A 14,383-nucleotide genomic window follows, 5' to 3' on the forward strand; every position below is an offset into this window, starting at 1 on the left:
AATAACGCAATAGATTTTTATAAAAATTAATTAACTTCAAGTAAAAGAACAAAATGTACCATTTGCTTTCTTCTTTGGAGGTTCCTTTAATAAAGTGAACCTTTTCAGGAGTTGTGAGGGCAATGGCGAATTCATTTCCCGTCAGACTCTCGGCGTCAGACACATCCAGCACCTTGTTCATGTCGATCGTGCCTTGCGGTATTGTGTCCGGCTGTAACAAGAATTCTTTTAGTTTAAGTGCAATAAAACTGTGAAACTTAGAATTCTGTTTTTTCTTTTTTTTCTACCAATATTTGAAGGTGCAGTATACTGGGTGGTTATAAATAACTTGAGGTGGTCAGAGCCCTCTAGAGAAAACGATATTAAATAAAACATCACCAAATTTTTCGCGCATGCATAGTAAACCATGGTACTTGAATTTCTGAATTAAAAAACAGTAATTAAAATCACCACCAGGGGAAATTTGGCGTTGAATGTGTATTAGTGGATATTGTAGGACTAAATGCAAACTGACAAAATACAAACATCAATTTCATCTACAACAAATGATTTTTAGTTACAAATAAAATTCAATGTGACCATCATTGTGATGTTCCAAGAACTGCATGCAACGCACAATATTTTGCACATATCCCTAGTAGCACAGCCAGTTGAGAGATGGTTGGTCAACGGTGGAGCTTATGGTTGGAAAACGGTGGAGCTTATGGTTGGAAAACGGTAGGCAATGTTTGCTTTGGCAACCGTTACTCAACCAACCTTTTGCCAACGAAGGGCCAACGATCTGCCACAGTGCCTAACAATTTCCCAACTATGGTAAATCGAAAATATTCACAGTTGGCCCAACGATGACCAGAAACTGTAAGGCCATCGAAACCAGTTTCTGCAGTTAGCCACCCTTGACCAACCTTCTCCCAACTGATTGTGCTACTAGGGATACGAACTAATTTGTCTTCCCGATTACCTTATTCGAGTTTTTAAAGAGGCGATGTTGGGAGCATGTCCTTGTTTCACAACACCTTAAAGATGCCCCCATCGCAAGTCACAAGTAGAAAAATCGGGTGACTTTGATGGCCATACCGTAGGAAATGCACGACTAGTGACTGGTATCAAAGAAATCTTGCCACTACCCTCTGTACCTTAAATCCAATGTGAGGTGATGTACCATCCTGTATGAATATGATCGAGAAAAGACATCCTCGGCCCGTGTCGAAATTTCCTTGTGGCGACTTTTGGAGTTTGCTCTTCTTTATTCAGAAATGGAAATTCAATCGTAGTTAGTTGAAATTCGTTTGTAAGGAAAAACCAATTGTAGTTAATAACATTGAAGTGCACTAAATTGTTTGACATTTTGACTTCAGTAATACACTATTTCAGCGCCGAAATTCCTTCTTAAAGTAGTTAATACGATGTTAAACTGTAGAAATTGATGAATAAGTAGAGTTCTAAACAAGAGCACACAATAGCAGTTGAATATCTCCAAAAACTGATGAACAAGTTTAATTCTAAACAGAATAGAATACTCTATCCGCAGTTGCTAGTATATATTGTGTTTTCGAAAAATGGCGGATAAGTACAGTTCTAAACAAAAGAATACGTAATCTAAAGTTTATTTCATCTATGTCTGTATAGTAATTTATGAATTAGTAGAAATTCTAATCAAAAGCTCACATTATCAGCAGTTGACACAATTGAAATGGTTTATGTTCATTAAAAGGCATTGTAGGTTGTAGAAAACGATCAACTTTCTGCTGTAAAAGGGGAGTGATATGCACCAGCAGTTATAGGTCTGAAATGAAGAGCATTAACAAAAACAAATAAGAAAAGTTTAGCCCGCTGCACATTTTACCGCAGAGGGCAACAGAAAGCATCTTAATAACTTTGATACTGAATAAAAACGAAATATAAAACTTACGAACTCATCCAAGGCGTAAGTGAGCTCCCCGTCGTCAAACAATTTAAACCACCTTCTCTGCCATCGCTAAAAAAAGAAAAAAAATAATAATAACGTAGAAATAAATTAACCAATTTAAAAATCAGTTAGTTGCTGCCCACAAGCAAAGGCTAAAGCAGAATTACATGTAATGTACTGACAGCCCAGTTATCCCATCCAGAGACAGCGGTTTTGTCCTTATCATGGACTTATTAGTCTGGAATATTAAATAACCGAGCAAAGAAGGCGGTAGATGTCAACTCCTTTGTTGAAGCTGAGAGTGCTAATAATGTGGTAGATGAACTGCGAACTCTCGCCGGCGAGATACATTCAGTTTTTATATCCGTTTGTTAGCATCCTCAGTCTCAAAGCGTTGATATCTGCCTCCAGCTCGGTTATTCACTTCTCAGAGACTGATGAGTCCGTAAGAAGGAAGAAACTGCTGTCTCAGGATGGCATCCCCGGCTGTCGGTACATTGCATGCAATTCAAAAATATTCAAACTAACGCCTTAGAACCCAAATTCTCAACAGTACCATGAAGATTTGGGGAAGGGGAAGGGGGTTACCATACCAAACGGTATTCCTCTTACTTTTTATCATTTTACCAATGTATTGAAAATTATTCAGTAGTTAAATGATAAATAGTGCCAAGGTATCAATCCCTTTTGGAAGAAAACTCCTTGCGACGACCTATTACTTTCTTTATTGTCACGTGACAGATCTTCACATTCCCTTTTACGCGGAATTCGTGATCATTGATTATAAGGGCTTGTTTGCGTCACCTCGAATACACAAAACATTTCTCACCAAAAAAGACATAAACCAATCTATATTCATCGAAATACGGCGAAGCGACGGATTGTGACGTGAAAAACAAAAACCTGCTTCATGTTGACAGCTGGAAAGCAATCCTATGCTTTCTCTGTCAGATGTCTACTCTAAAAAACTATCGTATTACGTATTTTTCTGGTTAGTCCACTGGTTAGACTTGTTCATTTACGGGGTTGTTGCACCATTTTCACTTGAACCAGTGGTGCTCAACCTTATTTCACCCTAGGATTGCACGTCACATTGAAAGGCTTCTTGAGGGTTATAGAACCCATAAAACATTTTAAAATATTTTAACAATTTCTGTATATTAGGGGAAAACATGGAAAAGGAAAGAAAATTACAAACCAAGAATTGTTGCTTTTATTACTTGATACTTGTTTTATTAGGGCATGTGTTTGCTGAAATCAATTTTCAAATATTTGACTCCAAATTAGTGACATTGGTGCTAAATCGTGGTTTTCGATTTCAAACATCGAACAAAACAAAAGATCATACGGTTAAGCCGTTGGTTAGGCAATGGGCAGCACTGATTTAAATCAATAAATATAGCTGAGGCAGAAAATTAAAAGTTCCCCGTGTGTGTATGTTTCTTTGAAATTATTATTTTAGAATAATTTACATTAAGTACCAAATGCTAGTTTTTGACAATTGCATAAATTTCTGAAAATGAAATTGCTCTTAAAGTTTCATATACTGCTCAGACTACCCTATGTAATATAAACGGAGTCGTCTTTTTTGCAAAATAAGAGAAAGTTCTATCTACTTTGTGGTGGCTTCTTAATTGGATTATTTTCACACTCACTCATTTTATACACAACACATTCAAGTGAATTACTATGTTTATTAAATCCTTCAATGATTAAATAAAATTGATTTTTTGTTTAAAACCAATTTTAATAATAAGTGTAAAACAGCATATTTTGATAATTATTTTCATACCGAAGACTTTTCCTAATTGCTTTGACTTTAAGTTTATTTTAATTCAAAGTACATACTTTTGTTCTGTTGACAGAGACGTTGAAATCCCAGTCAGGTGCCACAAAAAGATATCCACATTTGGAAACATTCCTCGAAGCCTAAAATAGAAAAATGAACTGTAAAATTTTGAAAAATACCAGAAGAAATATTTCTATAAAAACATTTCCTACATAAAGACACAGCTATACCCTTTAAAGACACAGCACATTAAAAAACTAAAATTCACATATGTTTTGATTTTACTCATGCAAATGTTTTCGGTAGAAGCCGCGGCTTAAAATTTGAGAAAACTTAAACGATCTACAAATGAAGAATAGTGATGATATCAAGGACGGATTCAAGGGAGAGGCAATGGGGGCGATCACCCCCCCCCCCTTGAGCCGCAATGCAAGAACTCTTCCTCAGTCTAGTTTCGATACAGAAGTTCCAAAACCATAATTTTAGATAATCTTAAAAAACGTAACGAACGTTCTCCCTCGGAATTTTCATAATTTTAATTTTGAAAACGCAATTGTAGCACATCTCTTACCACTTTAGTGATACGGAGCACAACTTTGTATAGGAAATTTTTCGAAGTTCCAAAAACTCAACTTCAGACGATATTAGATTCATGGGCTCTTTCTTTTCTGGAAAGTTTTTAAAATTGAAGTCCAAAAAAAGCAATTATAGAACACCTTTGATGGCGGAGTTTTGGGGAATTTATAAAAAGGAATATCTGGAAATCAACCGCCCCCCCTCCTTGAATAATGCCTTGAATACCTTCCTTGATTACTTTCTGCATCCGCCCTTGGATGATATACGGGCAAAAAACAGCAGAAAAAAAATCTGGAAAATAGTACTAGAGTTATTAAGTTTTCTTGTGTTAGTTTGCAACCGGAGATTAAACTAGGGATTCACCGATTAATCGGCCACTTTCCCGATTGTTTATAATCGGCCAAATTTTGCCGATTAATCGGCGGTTAAAAATATTTTTCGAGATTTTTTTTTCAGCATGTCTTCAACAAGTTACTATGATGAATACATTTATGAACAGTAAACAAACGTAATTTGCTGCAAACATTATTTTAGAACTGCAGTATGAAAGTGTACAGAGTAAAAACAAAGAAAGTTTAGAAAGGGCATAAAACTGAGTGAAATATTAAAGAATAATTCTGACAGCTGAAATTTACATGACACAACAAAGAATAATTAAATTACAGGACATGCAAATTGAAATGCGAAAATTATTTATACTTCCTCCCCCCCCCCCCCCCCTACAGTTGCTACTTTTTATTTTTATGTTATTAATGTTATTTCTATTTATCTTTTGAAGGGCGTAAAAGTAATAGAAATAAACAAATGTGTATATGATGTATGATCCCACTGGAACCTCCCCTCAACTCTCCCTCCCCCCTTAACTCTTTTGCTTTATTTCTTTAAGAATATCAGAATCATTTCCTAAAGTTTACTATGATACCCAAACCCCAGCTTTTGGTGGCACAACTTGATTATTTATTGCGTTATTTTGTTCCTCGTAACTACACACATGGTTAACATCATACAACTTACTATTTAAATTATTAATTTTTGATTCGAAAAATAAATAAATAAATATTAGTTGATGAAAAAAAATTATATGGAAAAACTTTAATTTTTTAATATTTTTACAAACTGATAGTTCAAGTAATGTTATTTATTTATTTATTTATTTTATCTTGAATTAAATATGCACATATATACCATGTTGCATCATGTTTCATGAGTCAATACTTTTCCCCTTTATAATATACTAGCTGCGTTGCCCGGCTTTGCCCGGTATTACTTGAAAATAAAAATTGTGACAAGTGACGTATATTCAACAATCAGGCGTAAAAAATAAATTTAAAAAAAACATCATGATTTCCCTTCCAAACAATGACGGCAAATATTAAAATACTTTTAAGAAATTAAATCCAGAAAAATGGATTTAAAATGCGTAACCATGGAAACACAAAATAAAATAAGTTTAAGGAATTAAAATGCGAAAGAAAATGGTTCACAATTTGAATGGAATCGAGATTTCTGAAACTTGATTTAAAAAGGTTTGTAACTTTTTTCCCTTTCGAGATAAAAGCTTATTTTATCGACCATAGGTCGAGTTAATTCTGGAGTAAAAAAGGTCGCTTTTTCCAATGACGTCAAAAAGAAAGCTGTGGGACAATTCCTTCACTTTTTATTGATTTATTTAATGAAGAAAGTAGTACCTAAATTTCAGCTAAGCCTAAAAAAATCGAGCTAAAAACGCAAATAACTCCCGCTGTAATAAAGGTAGAGCATTGAAACAAATAGCATAGAACGCGGAAAATTCTACCCTTTCGAACGATATGTAATATTAATATGTGCAAGTAATTTTTCACCCCCATATTCGGGAATTTATGTGAAAATTGGGCCTAAATTGGAATAAAAAAAGAACTATTCATCGAATTGTTTTCGAACTAGTCTGCAAACCTTCTCAGGACTTAAAGGAACAAACTGTAAAAATTTCAGAGCAATCGGCCGGGTAGTTCTCGAGTTTTGCGAGTTCAAACAAACAGACGCTTTTTGGAGACTTCATTTTATACTATGTAGAGATTATGATTATATTTTTTTATAATGAGTAAAAACTTGGATTAAATGACTACTAATAATTTAAAAATAATTTTAAATTAAAAAATGCTCCTAAATTTGCCTGCTGACCACAGGCTGCCCCTAATATTTTTAATTTTCATCTCTAGTTAACATTATGTGATTTTAATAACATTAATATGAAAATTGGCTGAAAGAAATTGCATAAAAATTTGAAAATATTTTTAGAAAATTAGGAAAGAGGAGAAAAATCATCTCTCAGAAATAAACTGTAAAACTATTTCTAAAGTAAAAATGAAGTGACGAAGGAATTGCTAGCATCAAAAATGATCATTAATCGGTAATCGGTCAATTTGCTTATCGGTGCATCCCTAGTTTGAACGAACCAAATTACTACAAAATGTATTAATTGGAACTTTAAACACGTTTTACATTGGAAATGATATCAGTTCACAAAAAATAAATAAATAAAATAAAATAAATAAATAAAAATTATTCCAACAGTTCAATTTTTCAGTCCAAAGTTTCATTCGTTCTCCTATATTTTTCGTCGCTAATGAAGTTTGTTGCACTTTATTTCGAATAGCTGTTATCACACTTAAATAGAGAAATATATCACGGATTTTATTTCTATTTTTTTCCATAACGATTAATTTTTTACGCAAAAAAAACTATAATGAAAAAAAAGGCAAACAATGGTGACAGCGTATGATAAAAACAACTAATGAAAATGCAGAGATGCCCACCTAGGAGGGTTATGGCGCAGACTGTGCCATTGAAATTTTTAGGAGAGGGGTCTTTTGAGGGGTATTTCTCTCATTTTTAGGGGGAACTCTTGCTTTTGTGATATAATGGGGGTGCGTCCTTGATCGTAGGGGGGAGGGCACCCTTGAAAAATATACAATTTTAACATGAAAATTAAATAAAATGACCAGTTAAACTGCTCTAAAGGAAATGAAAAGGTGTTTTTCTTCGAAATTTGATACCGAATTGCTTGTGTCTTTAACGACTCTCAAAATAGTTTTAATTTTAGCAACATTACGATGTTCGTCTCTGACCTCACTCTTCTTTCTGGTAAAATTTCACTTGAGGAAACCGAGGAAGCTTTAAAATCATAGCAATTCATTTTTTTCCTCTCTTTCTCTCGAGATTTTTTTTCTGCAAGAGTCCAACAAGGACACACTTGTGGTTCTATGGTGAGCTAAAACCCAACCTTCGTGTATTTGCGTAGCGATGGTAAGCGAGACAAGAAGGCATTGAAAAGTATGATTCAATGAACAATAAATGAATGTTGGGATCTGATATTTATGTTAGATTTTGGAGTATTTTTGGAAGGGAGGTGGTAAATAGAGAACGTCATGGTGAGTATTAGTTTCAGCTTTAAGTTTATTTAAAAGGCAGGGAGTGCTTTAAAAAAAGTATGATATCAGTAGCGTAAATAGATTAGCCAAATAGTCATTTAAGCAAGCTTCTTTTTTTTTTCTTCCTTTCTCCCATTCTTTTTTAATAAACAGTATATTTCAGTCTCCTCAGCGAATATAAAGTTGTGGAATTCAATAAAGAATTACCACTAATACAAAGTTTTTTTTTTCTAAAAAAAATCTCAAAATTGGGGTGTGACCAAGGACGCGCTGATGGGAGGTCACAAGAAGTCACTGTGACCTTTCAAAAATTCCCTTATTCCGCAAATTTTGACTGAAGATACGGCAAAATTATCCTCATTCGGAAAATTTTGGAGTATTATTCGGCAAAATTATCATCATTGGGCGAAATTTGAAGCCCCATTTGACAAAATTTGGAGTTCCATTCGGCAAACAGACAATTTTCGCTCTCCCAAAATTTAAATTTGGAGCGACCTGGGTGTGACTTCAGAAACCGAAAATAAAAATCCGTACTCTATTCACGCAGACGCGTATGAACTCTTTTTTTTTTTTTTTTTAATCGTTTATTTTCCATCTAGTACGATAAGACATCTTGATTGAAAATGAGAGAGGGAAGTAACATATTCAAATCTTCTTAAAAATGTAAAATTAACTATTTTCCTTGATTGAAGTGGAAAACAGTGCTGATCAAGATAATATAGAGAAACAAGAAAATTAAACAATTAATGATAATAATCAGGGGTGCCCCGATGGGAGGTCACGGGAGGTCACCGTGACTTTCCAAAAAAAATTTTACTCGGCAAATTTTGTCAGATGATTAAGCAAAATTATCATCATTCGGTAAAATTTGGAGTTCCATTTGGCAAGTTGAGAATTTTCGCTCTCCGAAAACTGTGAGCTCGATGAGCCCCTGTCAATATATCAGATAAAAAATTGACAGCTTTATGGGTTTTTCATGCGTTGCGAAAATAAGCTTTGCAGTAGACGCGATGTTTAAAAAAGAAAATTACTATGTATTTTTTAAACAATAACTTTCTTTTGCTAAGGTTTTATTTTTTTTTGAACTAATATAATTTTGATTTATAAATTATTTGTAGTCAATAATTTATGAAATAAATTTTGAGCTCAAAAATCACATAAGTCACAATGGCCCGTTTTTATTTATTTATTTATTCATTTTTACTGATAATGAGCGATTTTATACATTTTGAAAAATCATAGTTTAAAGTTCAGGATATTTCAAAAGAATTACGTTAAACTTATTGGATTTGTGTTGACACAGCATCTATAACAGAGAAATGGGATTGTTTCCTTCAGTCAAAAGTAGTACTTTTTGTCACTGAAATTGATAGAATAAGCGAAAAAAAAAAAAAAAAAAAAAAAAAAAACATGAACTCAGAAAATACTTTCATTTTCCCAACAGTTATTTTTTAATTATTTTTTTTAAATGTCCGATTCTTCAAACACGGCGTGGTCTTTATGACGTCACAAATGATGCACTATGGCGCGTCTTTCTACCGCATTTCCACGTTATGATAATCAAGAAGCGCATTAAAATTGCACTCTACGCTTACTATCAACCCTATCGTTGCCAATACACGTGAGTAAAGATGAGAATTAAATATTTTGTACCGTGAATGGCAACACTGAATGACATTTCATCATTTGTGATGTCATCGGCAGAAGCATTAAACGATAAAAGAGCACCGATTTAAGTAATTTTAAAAAAACTTAAAGAAATTATTTAAAAAATTGTCAGATTCTATGTTTTTAAGCATGCTCTTTCAGAAAAAAAAGTACTTAAAATTTTGGAAACTACCCCATTGCGGTTGTCAGTTCAGAAAAGCATAAAGAACGCGATGTTTTTCTTTTTTTTTTCCTTTTTTTTTCTCTACATGATAAGCAGCGCTATGCTGCAGCTGAGCTCAAAATGAGAAATTGTTGTTTTAAGTTTTACGCCTCCATATATTTTATTCAGATTCCGCTTTTTAGAATAAAAAAATTAATCACTCACAAACGACTATAAAACATAATGTGTAAGTAAAATATATCGTAAAGAATCACCTCGAGACAATAACTCAAATTTGATATTTAAAATATATAAAAAAAGAGCAGATACGACTTTTGTGCTTATTATGGCAGTATTGGTTCCTTAGACGTTTTCAGTTTTATTTTTAAACTCTTGTTTCTCATTATTTTTTTTTAATTCTTTCACTACTATTTTTATTTTGTCAGTTTGGATTTTGCATTTTTTTTTATTTGTGTATTTACTTTAAGCTCTTGCTTCTTTATTTTTTTATTTGATCTTTTTGTCTTGATTATTTATGCATTAATATTCTCCTTAAGAAAATATAAAATTTTGCATTATATTAGATGAGTATTTACGTATTCTCTATTTTTAGTTTGTATTTATCTTTTCGTTTTGATTATTTATGCAGCGTTATTCTTATTTTGACAGTTTGAATTCATGTATTTTATAATTTGTGTATTTACTTTAAGCTCTTGCTTCTTCATTTTTTATTTGTATATCTATTTGTCTTGATTATTTATGCATTATTATTCTCCTTAAGAAAATATAAAATTTTGCATTTTATTAGCTGCGTATTTACGTATTCTCTATTTTTAGTTTGTATTTATCTTTTCGTTTTGATTATTTATGCAGTGTTATTCTTATTTTGACAGTTTGAATTCATGTATTTTATAATTTGTGTATTTACTTTAAGCTCTTGCTTCTTCATTTTTTATTTGTATATCTATTTGTCTTGATTATTTATGCATTATTATTCTCCTTAAGAAAATATAAAATTTTGCATTTTATTAGCTGAGTATTTACGTATTCTCTATTTTTAGTTTGTATTTATCTTTTCGTTTTGATTATTTATGCATTGTTATTCTTATTTTGATAGTTTGAATTTAAAGATTTTATATATATATACTTTGAGTTTTTACTTTTCTTTCCTTTTCTTTAATGATGTAATGGAAAACAGCTCCGTGTTTGCTATCTATAACAAAATTTGAAATGTTGCAAACATTGTCGCCAAAATGGAAGGAGATTCTTACCATAAACATTTTTTCTAACGTACTGGGGGTAAAAACGTCTGGAAGTAAACATTTTCAAAGAACTTTATCGCCATGAAAAAATGGGGGAAATGGTTCTGATGTTTATTTTTCACCACTTACTCTGCTTTCAGTTATACAAATCCCTGCAGGATGTATCCGAGATAAACAATTTTTCTTTTCAGCTCTGCGTAGGTTCAGACTGTAACTCTCAATGAACTTCAATTTATTTCTGTTCTGTTTTGTAACTGAGATTTAGTGAATTTTCTTACGGAAAAAAACTTCAAGGCCAAAGTGTTTCCAAATATCGAAGCATCCGGTAGGATTATCTTTGAAGACATTGGGGAGAGCGATAAGTTAAGTTGACTCACCGATATTTATTGGATACTTTTTGACTTTTCGAGATTTTTTTGCGATTGGACAGTGTTCAAAGAGACGATGTGTGATGAGTAGCTAAATTTTGAGTAATATTTCACAAAAAAAAAGGAATTTAGGGGGATATGCGGAGTTTAGGGTGATGTGACGATGTGCGATGAGTAGCTGAATTTTGAGTAATATTTCACACAAAAAAAAAGAAGGAGTTTAGGGGGATATGAGGAGTTTAGGGTGATGTGACGATGTGCGATGAGTAGCTGAATTTTAAATAATATTTCACAAAAAAAAAAATGAAGGAGTTTAGGGTGATGTGAGTAGATTCAAGTGCTGAAGACTTCTTCGAATATTACTGACGAAATCAATGCACAAAGGCTCTTAAAACTTTGTTTTAATCCACATATTTAAAAGATTAACACGTTAGATGCCACTTCAGTCCCCGGTGACTGAGACTGAACTTATAGTTTTGGTCGCATCAGTCATGAGTGACTGACAGTATAAAATGCAATATGAAACTAAAAAAATAACATTGTCAGTAATTTCTGGATCGTATCATTAATAACAAAGTAAAGAAACTCTATGAAAACCATTATGCGCTATTCTGCGTACTGGACGTAACGTTATTCATTTATTTATCTATTTTTTGTTTCCATGGTAAAAAGGCTTATTTGTGTTTGAAATAAAGTTTTGTAGTTCCTTTTTTGAGCAATCACGATTGCTTATTGTTCTCATTTGACTCTTTTGAATTCCTATCATTTTATTTTCCCACCAGCACCCTCTGCCAGCACCACCGTTGCGTCGACCGGCATCACGATGCTGCTCCTCTTACAAAAACCGTCTCCAGGTTGCGTCCATATCCTACACTTACACGCATACACACACACACTCATGCCTGCGCACAGACACAAACACACTCCTACACACACACACCACAGACACAAACACACTCCTACACACACACACACCACAGACACAAACACACTCCTACACACACACTCATGCCTGCACACAAACACATATGCCTACATACACACACACGCGTCTACACACACAGCACTGCATACACAACACGCACACACATGCATGCATACGTAATGTGCACGTGTACGTAACGTACGCGTGTATGCATACATACACACAAACGCACACCCACACACATGCGCCTACACAAACACACACGCGCATTCATACACACACACATTCGTGATTGCGAAAAACATAATTTGAATTCAAAATGCCAAAAATTCAAATTATTTTTTTTTTTTTTTTTTGCTTAGTCTTAAAACTAACTAGCACCAAGCGCAGATCCAAGAGAGAGGAAATGACTGAATATTATATCGTAATTATTATTAAATGTATAAAACTTGCTTCATTGTCTTTCGGTTCATAAACAATCAGAACTTTCTGGCTATCCTAATATAATAAAGTTTATAAAACAAGAGTTCTACGAACTGTGCACTTGAAGAATTCATAAGTTACTTTAAAATAAACAATAACAACAACATTGTTGCTTCTAGATCAGAAGTTAGAAGGAACAGGACTTTTTCTCAGAATAAAAATTATAACACAATTTCAAGACGCAATCAATAAGTTTGGCTATGCCGTTGAATGGTTCCTTGATTTATTAACTACAAGGGGGTCATTGTTTCAATTAGCTCGCTGCTGTAGCACTTGCTAAGTAACGCAGGAGTAATGAAGCATTTATGGTTAAGCTGTAAAATAATATCAAGTATTAAAAACAAATTATTACCTTGGATCTTTTTGCCTCTCATTCAACTAGAAATTTGTGGGAGCCTTGTAGCCATTCAAAGTCATTTTAATGCGTAAATAGTTTGACCTCCGACAAGTTTGTTAAATTTTAAAAAGAATTGAAAAGAATAAGAGCTTAGCTTCCGAAAAGTTCCGTTCAAATTGTGCCTTAGAATTATGTAATGCTTTTAACGCAGTTTCAATGAAATGGTTCATTTTTTTGTGTGTAAAGAGATTGTTCTGAAATATCTTATTGGGGGGGGGGCATTCTGAAAGAAAAGTTAACCTTTCTTAAGAAAAAGCCAGCTGATTCTAAAAATCCAACATAGCTATAGTTTTCAGAGTTTTTCACTAAAAATATAATGATAACATGCTTTTTCTGCGTCTGAAATAAAATTTATTTTTAAGATTCTACAGTCGAATGAAAAAAAAAGAAAAAACTCAGTGGCAATTGACAGAAAAATTTATCCAATAGCAAGAAAACTTGCTTTTGACTTAAGAGCTCGTGGGAATTGAATTATTCATCCGGGTACGGACAGGAAGACAACGCCAACGCAAGACTTAAAGTCGTTGAATCATATCTCACTTTCTCTCTTTGATCCAGTTTATTACTCAGCTTCTGAAATATAATGGTTGATGCTTAATAAGTACGCGTTCGGGATGGCCCGAGGCTTCGTGAATGGGGGCTCAGATTAGAAAGAGGTTGGACTTCTTTGATGATAACCTGAATCTTCTTCTGACTTTTTATTTATTGCAATTGCCCAGATCGGTGGTTCTCACCCTTTTCACTACTGAGGACCGGGGGTGCCATGAACTTAAATTTTTGGGATCAGAGGCGGCAATTGGGATTGAAAAGGGGGGGGGGGGACGACAACTAAAAACCATAGGATTTTTAGCGGCCGCAAAAAAAAAAAAAAAAAATGAAAGAGAAAACGAAGATAAAAAGGGTACAACATTTTGCTAAGGCTGGTTTTGAGTTCATATGAGTGGTAATTAATGCAAATGTGACAGCTTAACTCACGTTTTTCTTAAGATTTTTACGAATTTTATACGCAATTTCCCCGAAGAAACACTTGGCCATGAATTAGACTTACGTTATTTACCCCAAAGTATTTTGAGATGTCACAAACACTTGGTAATAATTTCATTGAACACGTATGGCTTGTTTAGTAAAACAAATGATTTATTAATACCTAAACAATGAATACAGAGACTAAAAGTTACTACTTGTGCTAAATAGTGTTTCTTAAACAGGTATACAAAGTAAAACAAATAATTATAATTTGAAAGTTTTGGCAATTCGTTTTTTTTTTTAAAATAATTTTTAGTTTTGGCTTCTAATTGGGAAATAAAATAAATAAGTGAACCATAAAAGTGCCCCCCCCCCCGAATTGCCGCCAATGTTTGGGATGGTGGAAATTCTCAAAGTGGTGGAAATTCTCCCATTGCCGACTGAAACTGCAAATTTAGCCGAATGAAACCCAAATTTCTCCGAGTCAT

General features: G+C 33.4%; 1 protein-coding gene across 1 annotated transcript in view; it reads right to left on the minus strand.

The window, feature by feature from the left end:
• The window catches only part of LOC129226658 (protein outspread-like), a 106,198-nt gene that overhangs the window by 33,198 nt on the left and 58,617 nt on the right, over positions 1-14,383 (minus strand). The window contains exons 3-5 of the mRNA XM_054861288.1: positions 3,758-3,838; positions 1,913-1,978; positions 60-211 (exon numbers count right to left, since the gene is read on the minus strand). Of these exons, the coding sequence (XP_054717263.1) occupies positions 60-211; positions 1,913-1,978; positions 3,758-3,838 (299 nt within the window). The remainder of the gene's footprint in view (positions 1-59; positions 212-1,912; positions 1,979-3,757; positions 3,839-14,383) is intronic.

Source organism: Uloborus diversus, chromosome 7 (assembly GCF_026930045.1).
Source record: "Uloborus diversus isolate 005 chromosome 7, Udiv.v.3.1, whole genome shotgun sequence".
Taxonomy (NCBI): Eukaryota; Metazoa; Arthropoda; class Arachnida; order Araneae; family Uloboridae; genus Uloborus; species Uloborus diversus.